The sequence below is a fragment of the Mustelus asterias genome, chromosome 17 (genome assembly GCF_964213995.1).
Source record: "Mustelus asterias chromosome 17, sMusAst1.hap1.1, whole genome shotgun sequence".
NCBI classification, from domain to species: Eukaryota; Metazoa; Chordata; class Chondrichthyes; order Carcharhiniformes; family Triakidae; genus Mustelus; species Mustelus asterias.
This window is the reverse complement of record NC_135817.1, coordinates 21,790,577-21,807,286: the sequence shown is the minus strand read 5'-3', so window position 1 is coordinate 21,807,286 and position 16,710 is coordinate 21,790,577. Positions and strand designations below refer to the sequence as shown.

Here is a 16,710-nt window from a genome sequence, read left to right as displayed (position 1 = left end):
AGATGGTACCACGATCTCAGAGCAGCCAAATATTGCTGGCGGGCTGAGGCCCCCCCCCCCCCACTCCCCCCCCCCCCCCCCTCCCCCGTGCATGACAGCGTGAAACACGCCCCCTTGATGTTCTGAGGCAGAGTTTCAGAAGATCTGGAGGAAAAATCGACCTGTTTCTCTGGACATAAATACGCCGGTTTTCTCGCCAGAAACAACACTGCCATTTTTTAGCAAAATTCCACCCCAGCACCCCCACCCCAGGATTGTGAAGAGCTAAAAACCAAGGAGTCACGAGAGAATATGGGAAGTCCATTCAATTGTGCTCAATTGAATGGAGGGGACTTTGATTAAAAAGACTGGAAGATCCACCTTGTTGAGGCAGGGAATAGATCCTACTAAAGCTGGGATGAGCTGGGAATTCTCCAGCCATTTCATGCCAGCAGGATTCTCTGGTCCCACTGCAGTGAACAGAGATTTAGCTGAGCGCCAAATTCTCTGGCCGCACTTGCAGCGGTGGCAGGGTATGAATGGCCGGAGAATTCCAGCCTATATTTCTGCTGAGAGTGTGGTATAATTCCTGAACATAATGTGGGGTTTCCGATGGTGTGAAGAAGTTAATAAGGAATACCTTTTCTGTAGTTTAGTGCATTAGTTGCCTACTACGTAATGTATAGTCTTGTTGATTTTAGTGTGTTATTTACAGTATAAGTCTTAAAGCATGAAATCGTGTTGTGCAATACTTTCCATCAGTCGCTCTTAAAAATTATCTGTTTCTAGCGGGGATTGGAACAAATTGGGGGCCCTTGCAGAATATGAACCCAGAGGTTTTGAAACAAGTGCATTGAAATGTTCCAGACTTTAGAAACCCTACAGTACAGAAAGAGGCACTCAGCCCATCAACTCTGCACCGACCACAATCCCACCCAGGCCCTACCCCCATATCCCCACACATTTACCCACTAATCCCTCTAACCTACGCATCTCAGGACACTAAGCACAATTTTTCGCATGGCCAATCAACCTAACCCGCACATCTTTGGACTGTGGGAGGAAACCGGAGCACCCGGAGGAAACCCACGCAGACACGAGGAGAATGTGCAAACTCCACACAGACAGTGACCCAAGCCGGGAATCAAATCCAGGTCCCTGGAGCTGTGAAGCAGCAGTGCTAACCACTGTGCTACCGTGCTGCCCCGGCAAACAAACAAGATTTCACAGTTAAGAACAAAATACTGCGGATGCTGGAACAAAATGCTGGAAGATCTCAGCAGAGATCTCTGCACTCAACCTTGGAACACCTAGATAACAAAGACATCTATGTCATACTCCTATTTATTGACTACAGCTCAGCCTTCAACACCATTATTTCTATGAAACTCATCTCCAAACTCCGTGGCCTCGGCCTCAGCTCCTCCCTCTGCAACTGGATCCTGAACTTCCTAACCCACAGACCACAATCAGTAAGGATAGGCAACAACACCTCCTCCATGATCATCCTGAAAACCGGTGCCCCACAAGGCTGTGTTCTCAGCCCCCTGCTATACTCCTTATACACCTATGACTGTGTGGCCAAATTCCTCTCCAACTTGATTTTTAAGTTGGCTGATGACACCACTGTAGTGGGTCGGATCTCAAACAAGACAGAGTACAGGAATGGGATAGAGAATCTGGTGAATTGGTGCGGCGACAATAATCTCTCCCTCAATGTCAGCAAAACAAAGGAGATTGTCATCGACTTCAGGAAGCATAGAGGAGAGCATGCCTCTGTCCACATCAATGGGGACGAAGTAGAAGGGTCGAGACTTCAAGTTTTTAGGTGTTCAGATCACCAACAACCTGGGGGGACTACCCCATGTCGACACTATAGTTAAGAAAGCCACCAACGCTCTACTTTCTTAGAAGACTAAGGAAATTTGGCATGTCAGCTACGACTCTCACCAGCTTTTACAGATGCATCAGAGAAAGGATTCTTTTTGGTTACATCACAGCTTGGTATCTGTTCTGCCCAAGACTGCAAGAAACTACAAAAGATTGTGAATGTAGCCCAATCCATCACGCAAATCAACCTCCCATCCATTAGCTGCGTCCACACTTCACGCTGCCTCGGCAAAGCAGCCAGCATAATTAAGGACCCCACGCACCCCGGACATTCTCTCTTCCATCTTCTTCTGTCGGTAAAAACATATAAAAATCTGAGATCACGTACCAACCAACTCAAGAACAGCTTTTCCCTGCTGCCATCAGACTTTTGAATGGACTTAACTTTCTCTGCACCCTAGCTATAACTATAACATTACAGTCTGCATTCTCTCGTCTCCTTCTCTATGAACGGTATGCTTTGTCTGTATAGCGCGCAAGAAACAATACTTTTCACTATGCTAATACATGTGACAATAAATAAAATAAAATCAGGTCTGACAGCATCTGTGAAGAGAGAATAGAGCCAATGTTTCAAGTCTGGATGACCCTTCATCAGAGCTGAGTCAGAGATTTCAGTTACTTTTGCTGTATTTGATTAACAAACGTGGCATTTCTGGGCAGAGGGGCCCTATCTATGAATGCTTTGTAACAGTTAACTAAGGTTCATTTGCAGGCAGCGGCAGGGGAACTAAGAGTAGATTTAAATGTAGGAGCTGAGAAAGTAGAGATTGTTAAAGTTTTGGCTCCAAGCCTGTGCCTTGAGAAGGAAAAAGATGATTCCAATAGCACTCAGGCTGAGTTGGCTAGAATGCAATTGCAAATAAAATAACTAGAATTGGAGTCAGAAAAGCAGGAGCTTGAAAATTCCAGTGATAAAGAGCAGAAGAGGAAGAATTGGAAATGCAAAAACATGAATTGGAAACTCCAATGAGAAAAAGAAAGAGAAATGTATAAACTTGAGTTCCAAAGCGCAGGACAAGAGAAAGCCTTTAATTTCAAAGAGAAAATACGAAACTAGAACAAGAAGACAAATGATAGAACAGAAATTTCAAGAGAGGAAGGTTTCAATTACACGAATATTACCAGTCACCAGTTAATTTAAATACTAACTTTTTCTTTACCTCACATTTTGTCATTTATCTGTGATAGTGACTTTTTAGAAATTCTTGTCTTGCGTCAAGACGATATATTTACATTTGTGTAAAACACATTGCGCTACAGTTCGTATAGTGCTAACTTAGACTGGCTTGCGAGCACAAATTGTATAAGATGAAATTTTGAAGTTCTGGTTGCAAATAGTGATGTTAAATGTAAATGCAATAATTTATATTGCCTTATTGGGTGGCACTGTGGTTAGCACTGCTGCTTCACAGCGCCAGGGACCTGGGTGCGATTTAGGCTTGGGTCACTGTGTGGAGTTCGCACCTTCTCCCCATGTCTGCAAGGGTTTCCTCCGGGTGCTCCCGTTTCCTCCCACTGTCTGTAAGACGTGCTGGTTAGGTGCATTGGCCATGCTGGGTTCTCCCTCCGCGTGCCCGAGCAGGTGCCGGGGTGTGGCAACTGGGGGATTTTCGCAGTGATTTCATTGCTGTGTTAATGTCAGCCTACTTGTGACACTAATAAACTTTTTTTAAAACTTTAAACTTTGTACCCACCATCTCCAAATACAATCTTGGTACTTTGTGTGCTAGTGAGCTGATGCCTTTAAGGGAGCAAAGAACTTAGAATTTGACGAATTTCTGCGATTTTCTTTTTGTGTGCTTTCCTTGTTTTTTTGAAATAGTTGCACAAAAGTTTGCTTGCAAGCTTTGCGTCAATTGACCGCATTAGGATATTGCGCTCGATTGTATTTCATTGCTGTTGGGACATTCATGTGCTCCTTTCCTTCCCCATGTTTACAAAGATCCTTCTTCCTGACTAAATCTATTCTCGAAACATGAAACCTAAGAAGCTGGATTAACTCAGCAGGCCAGCCAGTATTTCGAGTTTGAATTCTTTCTCCGGCCCGGACGATATTACAGATGTGTAGCAATTGAGAGAGAACGCAGCAAGGGAAGGAAGATGAGCGAAAGGAAAGAAAGTGGAAATACAAAGTTGTGCGAGATACTCGGCTAGAGAATGAGATTTGGTTAGAGAATGAGAAGTGACATTCCTTAGGATGGAGACAAAAGGATTGATAAATGGGAAATAAATTACATTCGGGGCACAACCGGTGTTAATAACTGGTGGAGGATCGATGAAAAGGGAAGAAGTGATACCTGACAAGGTAGAGTACTTTCTCAATGTCATTTTTCGAAGATACTTTCCAGCCTTAGAATGGGGGAAAGACCTGAAAAGGTGACTGTTTTTCTCTCAATGCTGCCTGACCTGAACATTTCCAGCTTTCCTGTTTTTACTTTGACTCCTGGCATCTGCAGCATCTTGTTCTTTTGATCCACTCTTAATATCTGCAGTAACTTGTTAACTATCAGCCAAATATCAGAGGAAGCACCTGTTTGCAGTTTTATGAAATACCATGTTTATCTCCTGACTTGGATGATGAACTGTCTGGGACACTTTTAGCGACGGGCTCTATAGAACTGGAAAAAACATCCTAGGGAGTAGATTAGTCTTGCTCCAAATGAGTGGGTGAATGCTATCGGGAGGCAAACTACAACTTATGTTCCACAGCGTGGGGAGCTAAGAAAACTGAAGCAGTCATTGAATGTGGAAAAGAGATTAACATACTTTAATCTGATCTAGAATGGTCCCATTAAACTTTTGGATAAAGACAAGATATGGAGAATTGTGGAGATTGGCTAAACCACCCAAAAAAACTAGTCATTGGTCTAGTTGTTCAATACAATCATCACTGGGTCTCCATTGGTGACTATTTGAGGGCTGAATATCTTTTTTCTCCCACAGTCCCCTTGCTATTGCTGCCTGTACCTGTTCTAAAACTTGTTGGGTAGATCTTGTGTCTTTCAGTTACTCAGTTTCTGTTGTCTTGGCTGCCTAAGTTGTGAAACGTAGTATTTTGCCGACCGATGGTGCTCGCCTACCTCCTGGAAATTTCTCAAAAGTCAAGATAGGATAGTCAACAAGATATCCAGTAGGGAATTTGGAAGAAATTTTCTCACTCTTTGGGTGAACATGTGGAACTCACTACTACTGATTGAAATAAATTGTATAAATGTATTTGAGGGGAAGCTGGAAAAGATGGAGTATGGGATAGAGGATGAAGCTAAAGTTCAGACTTTCAAGATGGTAGTGGTCGATGTAACTGCACTCAGAGCCTGGTCAATACTGGTGTTACCAACTGCCAAACTGACAAGTATTTATAATAATGGGATCACTTACCTTTTGCTAGTTCCATTGTTGCTCTGCCATGTGTATCTGGTAAGAGAAGTGGCCTAATTACCCCATGCCCATGGTTAAATGAGCTGATCAAATCCAAAAATAAATTCCAAATTAGGAGCTCATCGATAGAACAGGAAAGCAAGATTTGACATTTGAAATTGCTAAGCAGATTATGAATAGGTGTGGGGGTCACAGGGTAGTTGTCATGAGGGACTTTAACTTTCCAAATATTGATTGGAACCTTTGTAGGTCGAATAGTTCGGATGGGGCAGTTTTTGTGCAGTGTGTGCAGGAGGGTTTCCTGACACAACATGTGGGTAGGCCGACAAGAGGTGAGGCCACATTGGATTTGGTACTGGGAAATGAACCGGGCCAAGTGTTAGATTTGGTTGTGGGAGAGCACTTATGAGATAGTGACCACAATTCGGTGTCTTTTGTTATTGCAATGGAGAGGGATAGGGCTGTACGGCAGGGCAAGGTTTATAATTGGGGGAGAGGTAATTATGATGCGATTAGGCAAGAATTAGGGGGCATGAGATGGGAACAGAAACTGTCAAGGAAAGGCACTGATGAAAAGTGGAACTTTTTCAAGGAACAAATACTGTGTGTCCTTGATAGGTATGTGTGGTGAACCATCGTTGGTTCCCACTGGATAGTACTGAGCCAGGGCTGGCCAGTACTACAGGAATGTATATAGGTTACTGTGGGATTGTACTAATGTTGCTGTTGGGTTAGGGTGGGATTGTTACACCTGTGTTTGTTACTGTTGTGGCACATCCCAGTCGGGCTCCGCCTCCTGGGAGAGGTATAAGACTCCCTGCTCGGACGGGACCCCTTCAGTCTGGGATAGTGTGTTAAAGTTCTGATAGCTCCATTGTTAGTTAATAAAAGCCTTCTTTTACTGAAGCTTCGAGCCTCGTGTCCAATTGATGCGTATCAGTATGTCCCTGTCAGGCAGAGAGGAAATGGCCGAGTGAGGGAACCATGGTTCACAAAAGAGGTGGAATGTCTTGCAAAAAGGAAGAAGGAAGCTTATGTAGGGATGAGGAAACAAGGTTCAGTTGGCTCAATTGAGGGTGACAAGTTAGCAAGGAATGAGTTGAAAAAGGGGCTTAGGAGAGCTAGGAGGGGGCATGAGAAGTCCTTGGCGGGTCGGATCAAGGAAAACCCCAAGACGTTTTACTCTTGTGTGAGGAATAAAAGAATGACCAGGGTGAGGTTAGGGCTGGTCAAGGACAGTAGTGGGAACTTGTGTATGGAGTCAGTAGAGATAGGAGAGGTGATGGATGAATACTTTTCTTCAGTGTTCACCAAGGAGAGGGGTCATGTTTTTGAGGAAGAGAAGGTGTTACAGGCTAATAGGCTGGAGGAAGTAGATGTTCGGAAGGAGGATGTACTGGCAGTTATGAATAAACTGAAGGTCGATAAGTCCCCTGGGCCTGATGAAATATATCCTAGGATTCTTTGGGAGGCAAGGGATGAGATTGCAGAGCCTTTGGCTTTGATCTTTGGGTCCTCGCTGTCCATGGGGATGGTAGTCATGATGTGGAGATGCCGGCGTTGGACTGGGGTTTACACAGTAAGAGTTTTAACAACACCAGGTTAAAGTCCAACAGGTTTATTTGGTTGCAAATACCATTAGCTTTCGGAGCGCTGCTCCTTTGTCAGATGGTGGCCACGTCACCACGGGGATGGTGCCAGAGAACTGGAGAGTGGCGAATGTTGTTCCTCTGTTTAAGAAAGGGAATAGAAATGACCCTGGTAATTATAGGCCAGTTAGTCTTACTTCGGTGGTTGGTACGTTGCTGGAAAAGGTCCTTAGGGATGGGATTTACGACCATTTAGAAAGATGCGGATTAATCCGGGATAGTCAGCACGGATTCGTGAAGGGCAAGTCGTGCCTCACAAATTTGATAGAATTTTTTGAGGAGGTAACTAAGTGTGTTGATGAAGGTAGGGCAGTTGATGTCATATACGTGGATTTTAGAAAGGCGTTTGATAAGGTTCCCCATGGTCGGGTTATGATGAAAGTAAGGAGGTGTGAGATAGAGGGAAAGTTGGCCGATTGGATAGGTAACTGGCTATCTGATCGAAGACAGAGGGTGGTGGTGGATGGAAAATTTTCAGACTGGAGGAAGGTTGCTAGCGGAGTGCCACAGGGATCAGTGCTTGGTCCTCTGCTATTTGTGATTTTTATTAATGACTTAGTAGAGGGGGCTGAAGGGTGGAACAGTAAATTTGCTGATGACACCAAGTGGATGAGGTGGAGGGCTGTTGTAGACTGCAAAGAGACATAGATAGGATGCAAAGCTGGGCTGAAAAATGGCAGATGGAGTTTAACCCTGATAAATGTGAGGTGATTCATTTTGGTAGGACAAATTTAAATGTGGATTACAGGGTCAAAGGTAGGGTTCTGAAGACTGTGGAGGAACAGAGAGATCTTGGGGTCCATATCCACAGATCTCTGAAGGTTGCCACTCAAGTGGATAAAGCTGTGAAGAAGGCCTATAGTGTGTTAGCTTTTATTAACAGGGGGTTGGAGTTTAAGAGCTGTGGGGTTATGCTGCAACTATACAGGACCTTGGTGAGACCACATTTGGAATATTGTGTGCAGTTCTGGTCACCTCACTATAAGAAGGATGTGGAAGCGCTGGAAAGAGTGCAAAGGAGATTTACCAGGACGCTGCCTGGTTTGGAGGGTAGGTCTTATGAGGAAAGGTTGAGGGAGCTGGGGCTGTTCTCTCTGGAGCAGAGGAGGTTGAGGGGAAACTTAATAGAGGTTTATAAAATGATGAAGGGGATAGATAGAGTGAACGTTCAAAGACTCTTTCCTTGGGTGGATGGAGCTATTACAAGGGGGCATAACTATAGGGTTCATGGTGGGAGATATAGGAAGGATGTCTGAGGTAGGTTCTTTACGCAGAGAGTGGTTGGGGTGTGGAATGGACTGCCTGCAGTGATAGTGGAGTCAGACACTTTAGGAACATTTAAGCGGTTATTGGATAGGCACATGGAGCACACCAGGATGATAGGGAGTGGGATAGCTTGATCTTGGTTTCAGATAAAGCTCGGCACAACATCGTGGGCCGAAGGGCCTGTTCTGTGCTGTACTGTTCTATTACACACACGCGCACTTTTTCTGGGCGATTACTTCAGTAATTACATGGTCTATCGTTATTTTTTTTAAACTTGACAACAGCCAGCTCTTGATATATTGTGGGACAGTTTGGAACATGTAATGATGAAACTGCTGGGAACGTGTCATTTATGGGCAGATGTAAAATTTGCTTTCCAGCCTTGCACATTTTTATCATCAAATTTTTATTGTAGGTCCTCATCAGGAGTAGTGTGAGTTGCTGCAAACACTTAAGTTTTTATTTGAAGCATCTCGCTTAGTTGACTGCAATATAAAGCAATGTTTGTTCATTATATTTTAGAACACTGGCAATGGAAAGCTTTGAATAACCTACATAAAACAATGCAGGCTGATTCAGATCTTTCTCCATTACTGTGTGAGGAGAATCTTACTGAGGAGCTTTTCGCGGGTTGGAAATGTGCCTTTCACAATCACATGTTGACTCTCTATGATCTACCTTTTTTGTTTCAGAGTGCCTCGGGAGATCTGACCGCAAAGTGGAGTTGCCAGCGTCTGTGATCCACCTCGCCAAGCAGAGGGCACGACCCGAACTGGCAGCCCGCTTCCTTATCAGACACCTCTTCCCTGACAGCGTTCTTCTCAGGAGTAATGTGTATGGAGCAATTCGGAAAGGGAAAGCTCCCCTTGACTGTAATAAGATAAATGCTGTTAGAGGTGAGCTATAATCAACTCAGCTTGCTGTCCAGTACTCAATCCACCTTTCAAATTGGGAGCTTAAATTGGATTTTATTATATAAAATGAATGTTCGCCATGTACTTTTTTGCCGGGTGTGGGCATCGCTGGCAAAGCTAGCATTTATTGCCCATCGCTAATTAACCTTCAGCTCACAATGTGTAACTTATTCATTGTGGCATGCACTTTCCTGTCAATCATGTGAAACATAGAATCATAGAAACCCAACAGTACAGAAGGAGGCCATTTGGCCCATCGAGGCTGCACTGACAACAAACCCACCCAATCCCCATAACTCCACATATTTACCCTGCTAATCCGCCTGACACTAAGGGGCAATTTAGCATGGCCAATCAACCTAACCCACACATCTTTGGACTGTGGGAGGAAATCAAAGCACCCGGAGGAAACCCACGCAGACACAGGGAGAATGTGAAGCTCCACACAGACAGTGACCTGAGGCTGGAATTGAACCTGGGTCCCGAGCGCTGTGAGGCAGCAGTGCTAACCACTGTACCTAGAAAACACAGTAATATTTCCCACACTGTCAAGTGGCTAAGTGCAATACTAAATCTTGTCCTTAGCTTTGAATATCTTATTTAGTAGATGTTTAAAGTGGCAGATGGGCTGCCAACCAAGCAAACAGTTTTCTTCTGGACAATGTTGAGTGTGGTTGCAGCTCCATGCATTCAAACAAGTGGAGAGTGTCCCATCACTCTCCTGACTTGTGCCTTTGGGGAGTCAGGGGGTGAGACATTCACCAGGGCATACCCAGCCTTTGACTGGCTCGAATAGCCATAATGATTATGTAGCTGGTCCAGTTTATTTTTTGGTCAATGTTGACACTGCAATGGTGGCTGATCCAGCGATGCTACTGCCATTAAATGTCATGGGGAGGGAGCTGGGTAAGTTCTGCTTTGTTGGAAATTGTCATTGTTTGACACTTGTGCAGTGGGAAGGTAACTTGCTACTTATCAACCAATAAGTCATAGGATGTCATAGAGTCAGAACAGCACAGAAGGAGACTATTTCGCCCATCAAGTCTGTTGGATCTCTGCAGAAAATTCCAGTCAGTCCCGTTCAAGGGCCTTCCCAATTTCCTTTCAAATCATTGATTTTCTCCACTCTCGGCCACCCTTACAGCAGCGAGTTCCGGGCCATTACCACTCAATGCTTAAACATTTTTCCTCACGTTCTCCCAATATGTCTTGCTCAGAATCTTAAACCTGCATCCCTAATACCGTACCATCAGTTAATAGGAACAACTTTTCTTTAACTTACCTTTCATAATCTTGTTAGACTGGCCTTACTCAAGCAAGCATGGACTGTTTCATAATCTGGGGGATTGTGATGTGCATTCATCAGCAAACAGTTCATTTTGAAATTTTTGATTGAAAGAAGGTCATTGATGAAGCAGCTGAAGGTAGTTGGGCCTGGAACGGTGCCCTGGGGAAACGCTGCAGTGATATCCTGGGGCTGAGATGATTGGCTTCCATTAGCCACAGCCATATTCCTATGTCCCAGATATGACTTTGTGAGGACAAGATCAAGTGGAAAATGTTGTCTTATTTGTCCTCTTACCATCTACTGCAAGTCCAGTTTAAAGGTTATATCCTTCAAGACTTTGACCAGGTCAGTGAGTGCTGCTACTATCAAGTCATTTTTGGTGATGGACATTGAAGTCCCTGAGTCAGAGTACATTCTACACCCTTGCTGTCCTCAGTGCTTCCTCCAAGTGCTATTTGAATTATTAAGTTTAAGTTTATTTATTAGTGTCACAATAGGCTTACAGTAACACTGCAATGAAGTTACTGCGAAAATCCCCTGGTCGCCACACTCCAGTGCCTGTTCGGGTACACTAAGGGAGAATTTAGAATGGCCAATGCACCTAACCAGCACGTCTTTCAGACTGTGGGAGGAAACTGGAGCACCCGGTGGAAACCCATGCAGACACGAGGAGAATGTGCAAACTTCGTAAAGACAGTGACCCAAGCCGAGAATCGAAGCCGGGTCCCTGGTACTGTGAGGCAGCAGTGCTAATCACTGTGCCACCATGCCACCATCAGAGCGAGAATAATGGTTGGTAATCAGTAGGACCTGTGCCCATGTTTGATGTGAAACCATGACACACTATGGGGTCCAGAGTCAATGCTAAAAACTCCTAGGGCCACTCCCCTCCTACACAGAATAACACTGTGCACAACCTCGAGTGAGTCAGTCCATCTAGTGAGTCAAAACATAGCCAGGAATGATGTTGCAAGAGTCTGCAATGTTTCCAGGTAGTCATACACGCAGCATCAAACCTTTATTTGAATGCCATTCCAGACTTGTCACCAGTCCCCCACTGTTATTGAGAATGACTTTACAGAGTCAGCTGGGAAGGATGTGCCTTTGTTGGGTCTGAACAGCAAGCACTTGCACTCACCCTCATCCTCTTGCCCTCTCGCACCTGACAGACTCTCCCTGCAAACGTGGTCCTTCCCTCCTTTCCCCAAATGCAACTCGAACACTCTCCTTGCCAGAGAAAACGCACAGAACATTTGGGACGAGCAGAGATTCTCAGGTGGGGTCAGGGTGGAATGTGGGCACCCTCTAGTGAATGCCACCTTGAAGAGCACCTGCTTGAATGGGAAGGAGGTTTTGTTCAAGGTGGCTGGGACCTGCTGTGAGAGCCTGAACCTCCTGAGGCTTAAACATGTTGAGAAAGCTGATCCTCTTTCTGCCTGTGGAGCCTGTGTTGTGGGTCTCACTTCTATGGAGGTGGATCTCTGTGGCCAATCACTGTGCCCTGTGGAGCAACAAGTGGCTGAGGAGAAAGCAACTGGTGTTGTATTTGGCACTGTTGGTGTTACTATTCCTCTTCTTGCTTGTCAGAGAACAAAGTTCCCGTGCTGTGGCGAAGGCCGGCAGCAGGGAAGTGCACTGAAAGTGAGTGAAGTGCAAGACAAGAAGATTTCCAAGAAGTTGGAATTGGCTATTAAGTACTGAAAGCACTTTCTGAGGAGGAGTGCTATGAATGACTGCAGCTCTTCACTTTTATTGATAAAAGGCTTTTCAGCCTAATAGTTTCACCGAAGAAATATTCCCCCACTACGTACTTGCCACAGTGACACTGGTGAGTTGCTGACAGATGGGAAATAGGTCTGCTTAGCTAAAACAGCAGTTGATTATCTATTTTCATCAATTACTCAGTAGTTCATAGAATTATAGAATCCCTACAGTGCAGAAAGAGGCCATTCGGCCCATCAAGTTTGCACCGACCACCTATCCCCATTTACCCTAGCTAGTCCCCCGACACTAAGGGGCAATTAGGTTGATTGATTAGGTTAGGTTGATTAGGTTAGATTGATTGGCCATGCTAAAAATTGCCCCTTAGAGTCCTGAGATGCGGAGGTTAGAGGGATTAGCGGGTAAAATATGTAGGGATATGGGGGTAGGGCCTGGGTGGGATTGTGGTCGGTGCAGACTCGATGGGCCAAATGGCCTCTTTCTGCACTGTAGGGTTTCTATGATTCTATGAATTTAGCATGGCCAATCCGCCTAATCCGCACATCTTTGGACTGTGGGAGGAAACTGGAGCAAATCCAAGCAGACAAAGGGAGAACGTGCAAACTCCACACAAACATTGACCCAAGCTGAGAATCGAACCCGGGTCCCTGGCATTGTGAGGCAGCAGTGCTAACCACTGTGCCACCGTGCCGCCAAGGAAATTCAATGCTCATCTGTTAACCCACCTAGGTAAAACTGGGAAGCAGACAGGCTGATGTCAGGATCCCAAACCGATGTCTCTTAAAGGGGATTGAATTCCCTACATATACCCAAAACCCCCTTATCTTGCTCTTTAAAATTCCCCGTTGGCTATTTTGTGGCAAGTGACTCACCTCCTGCCTGTCCACCATCGACAAGCGCAAGTCAGACTGTGATGGAATGCTGTCCACTTGTCTGGATGAGTGCAGCTCCAGCAACACTCAAGAAGGTTAACACCATCCAAGACAAAGCAGCCCAGCAGATTGGCATCTTGTCTAGAGCAATCTGTGCAGTTCTGGAATCCACATTATAGGAGGGATGTGATAGGACTGGAAAGGGTACAGAGGAGATTTACCAGGAGACTGCCTGGGCAGGAGAGTTTTAGTTATGAAGAGAAATTGGATAGACTGGGATTGTTTTCCTTGGAGCAGAGGAGGCTGAGGGGGGGGGAGGGGGGGGGGAGGGGGGGGGGGGCGTGATTGAGATATATCAAGTTATGAGGGGCATAGATAGAGTCCCCTTGATGGAAGGATCAATGACCTGGGGGCATAGATTTAAGATAAGGGGCAGGAGATTTAGAGGGGATTTGAGGAAAACCTTTTTCACCCAAAGGATGGTGGGAGTCTGGAACTCACTGTCTGAAAGGGTGGTGGACGCAGAGACCCTCATAACATTTAAGAAGTATTTAGATGTGCATTTGCAATGGCAAGGCACACAAGGCTATGGACCATGTGCTGGAAAATGGGAATAGCATAGTTAGGTGCTTTGTCTTTGACCAGCGCAAACACAAAGGACTGAAGGGACTTTTCTGCGCTGTATACCTCTATGACTCTATCATATCTTTAAATATTCACTCCCATATCATGCTGCAGTGTGTGCCATCCCACAAGATGCACTGCAGTAACTTGCCAATGCTTTTTCGTCAGTACCTTCTAAACCTACAACCTCTACTGCCTAGCAGGTAAGGCGGTTTGGTGGCACAGTACTGCTACCCCACAGCGCCAGAGACCCGGGTTCGATTCCCAGCTTGGCTCACTGTCTGTGCGGAGTTTGTACATTCTCTACGTGTCGGCGTGGGTTTCCTCTGGGTGCTTCAGTTTCCTCCACAGTCCAAAGATGTGCGGGTTAGGTGCATTGCCCCTTAGTGTCCCGGGATGCATAGGTTAAAGGGATTAGCGGGGTAAATATGTGGGGTTACGGGGATAGGGCCTGGGTGGGATTATTGTCGGTGCAGGCTCGATGGGCCAAATGGCCTCCTTCTGCACTGTAGGGGTTTTTATGTAAGAATAGCAGGCTCATGGGAATGTCACCATCTACAAATTCCCCTCAAAGTCACATGCCATCCTAATTGACCCATATCACTTTTCCTTCATAATCACAAGGTCAAAATCCTGGAACTCCATCCCCAGCAGCACTGTGGGTGTGCCTACACCACATGGACTCTATCAAACCACTAAATCAGTTTCCACTTTCATGTGCAAGGAGATAAGTGACTGCTTAACAATGTGCTTTGACTGTATCAATCTCCACTTCAAATAAGGCGTATTATTCCATACATGGATATAACAGCTCACTGCCAGCTTCTTAAGCGCAATTAGCGATGATCAACAAATACCGGTCTTGTCAGCAACATTCACATCCCAATAACAAATTAAAGGAAACACCTTCCATAAAATAATTGAAGTGTTTCTTTAATCATTTTTAAGATGTCTGCAAAATTCAGGACTTCTCCGAAATGTTTAAAGCAGTTGTTTGTTGCAATAAGATGTAATTCTGACTGGTTTCCATTTTTCCACAGAATTTCTAGCGGATTGCTTCCCAGGTTTTGACCTGACTGAGGATGGTAAAGACTGGAAAGTGTGCGTTGATGCAATAAATGGTGTCATCCGTTGTCTCAGATATGAACTTAAGAAGACACCCCAAGGGAGGTCATTCCTTAAACATTTTTCATCACCATTCAAGACCCAAGCAGGATTGGAATGATCTGTAAGGCCGATATATGCTGGCTCCAGTTATGTGGTCATATATGCATCTCAAGCATTAATTGTATGTCATGTTGTGATGGAAGTAAAATATGGAAGAGTTTAACGTAAGGAGTTTTAAAGTGGGCATCCCGTTATTATCGAAAAGGTGCTTTCATTTACTGTTTACCACTTATGTCATACACAGGAAGTAACAACATTTCCATTCCAGTTTCAGCCAACAGCATTGATGAATGGTGCAATGGTGAAATTTTCATACCATGGTCACTTCAACTATGGAAATATCTTTGTACACAACAACAGGCATTGTTTGAATTGGAGATTTAGAAGCAGAATGTTACGCAATTACTTGCCTCCTTGTACATGAAAGTGGAGTTGTGATTTGATTACCAAATATGCTTCCATCTCAATAACATCACGGGGCTATATGCACAGTAGCCACGTCACCCATTGATGTTAACATAGCTGTCATATTTCTTGGAGTTTGGACTCCAAAATTTCCATGGAACAATTTTAACCTTACCTGCCCAACCACACAGCTGACCAGTTAGAATCGTACAGGTTACTTACGCAGTGGAAAGCTACCTGATTCTTGATATCCATTACATTAATCTGCTCTACCGAACAGATAACAAATTGCTGACAGGTCCATCTTTACGTGTTGGCTCCCGATAACGCTAACTGTTACCCTGCTGTTATTTTAACTCAGGCCTGAGCAGAAGTTGCTGTGGTTTGCCCAGCAAGCTGAGGCAAATCGGAAAAGGATCAGCCCCAGAAGAGGGTTGTGAAAGTAGGATTTATTTTTCTCAAGCAAAGCAAAGGTTTCCCCTTTTGCAGGCACCCCACACTTCCCAAGCACAGGACTCCCCCAAAGTGCCCAGACCCTGATCCCATCACCTACAATGTGGGCAGTGATTAAATGGACTGAGCCTCAATACTGCAGCACCAGACGGGTTTCCAACTTGTCTGCCCAATACAGTAAACACAGTAAGAAGTTTAACAACACCAGGTTAAAGTCCAACAGGTTTATTTGGTAGCAAAAGCCACACAAGCTTTCGAGGCTCTGAGCCCCTTCTTCAGGTGAGTGGGAATTCTGTTCACAAACAGAACTTATAAGACACAGACTCAATTTACATGAATAATGGTTGGAATGCGAATACTTACAACTAATCCAGTCTTTAAGAAACAAAACAATGGGAGTGGAGAGAGCATCAAGACAGGCTAAAAAGATGTGTATTGTCTCCAGACAAGACAGCCAGTGAAACTCTGCAGGTCCACGCAACTGTGGGAGTTACAAATAGTGTGACATAAATTCTGATTCTAGGATCGCATGATAAAGACTCAGGAGGAAAAAAGCAGAAATATTTATGTGAAATAGTGTGACATAAACCCAATATCACGGTTGAGGCCGTCCTCAACTCAATATTGGGTTTATGTCACACTATTTCACATAAATATTTCTGCTTTTTTCCTCCTGAGTCTTTATCATGCGATCCTAGAATCAGAATTTATGTCACACTATTTGTAACTCCCACAGTTGCGTGGACCTGCAGAGTTTCACTGGCTGTCTTGTCTGGAGACAATACACATCTTTTTAGCCTGTCTTGATGCTCTCTCCACTCCCATTGTTTTGTTTCTTAAAGACTGGATTAGTTGTAAGTATTCGCATTCCAACCATTATTCATGTAAATTGAGTCTGTGTCTTATAAGTTCTGTTTGTGAACAGAATTCCCACTCACCTGAAGAAGGGGCTCAGAGCCTCGAAAGCTTGTGTGGCTTTTGCTACCAAATAAACCTGTTGGACTTTAACCTGGTGTTGTTAAACTTCTTACTGTGTTTACCCCAGTCCAACGCCGGCATCTCCACATCAATACAGTAAATGCAGTAAATATCGGGAATCT

General features: G+C 44.7%; 1 protein-coding gene across 1 annotated transcript in view; it reads left to right on the top strand.

Moving 5' to 3' along the window:
- The window catches only part of LOC144506362 (uncharacterized), a 183,797-nt gene extending 168,879 nt beyond the window's left edge, over positions 1–14,918 (top strand). Inside the window, exons 11-12 of the mRNA XM_078232374.1 lie at positions 8,858–9,061; positions 14,626–14,918. Coding sequence (XP_078088500.1) covers positions 8,858–9,061; positions 14,626–14,810 — 389 coding nt within the window. The 3' untranslated portion in view covers positions 14,811–14,918. The remainder of the gene's footprint in view (positions 1–8,857; positions 9,062–14,625) is intronic.
- Positions 14,919–16,710: the final 1,792 nt, after the last annotated feature.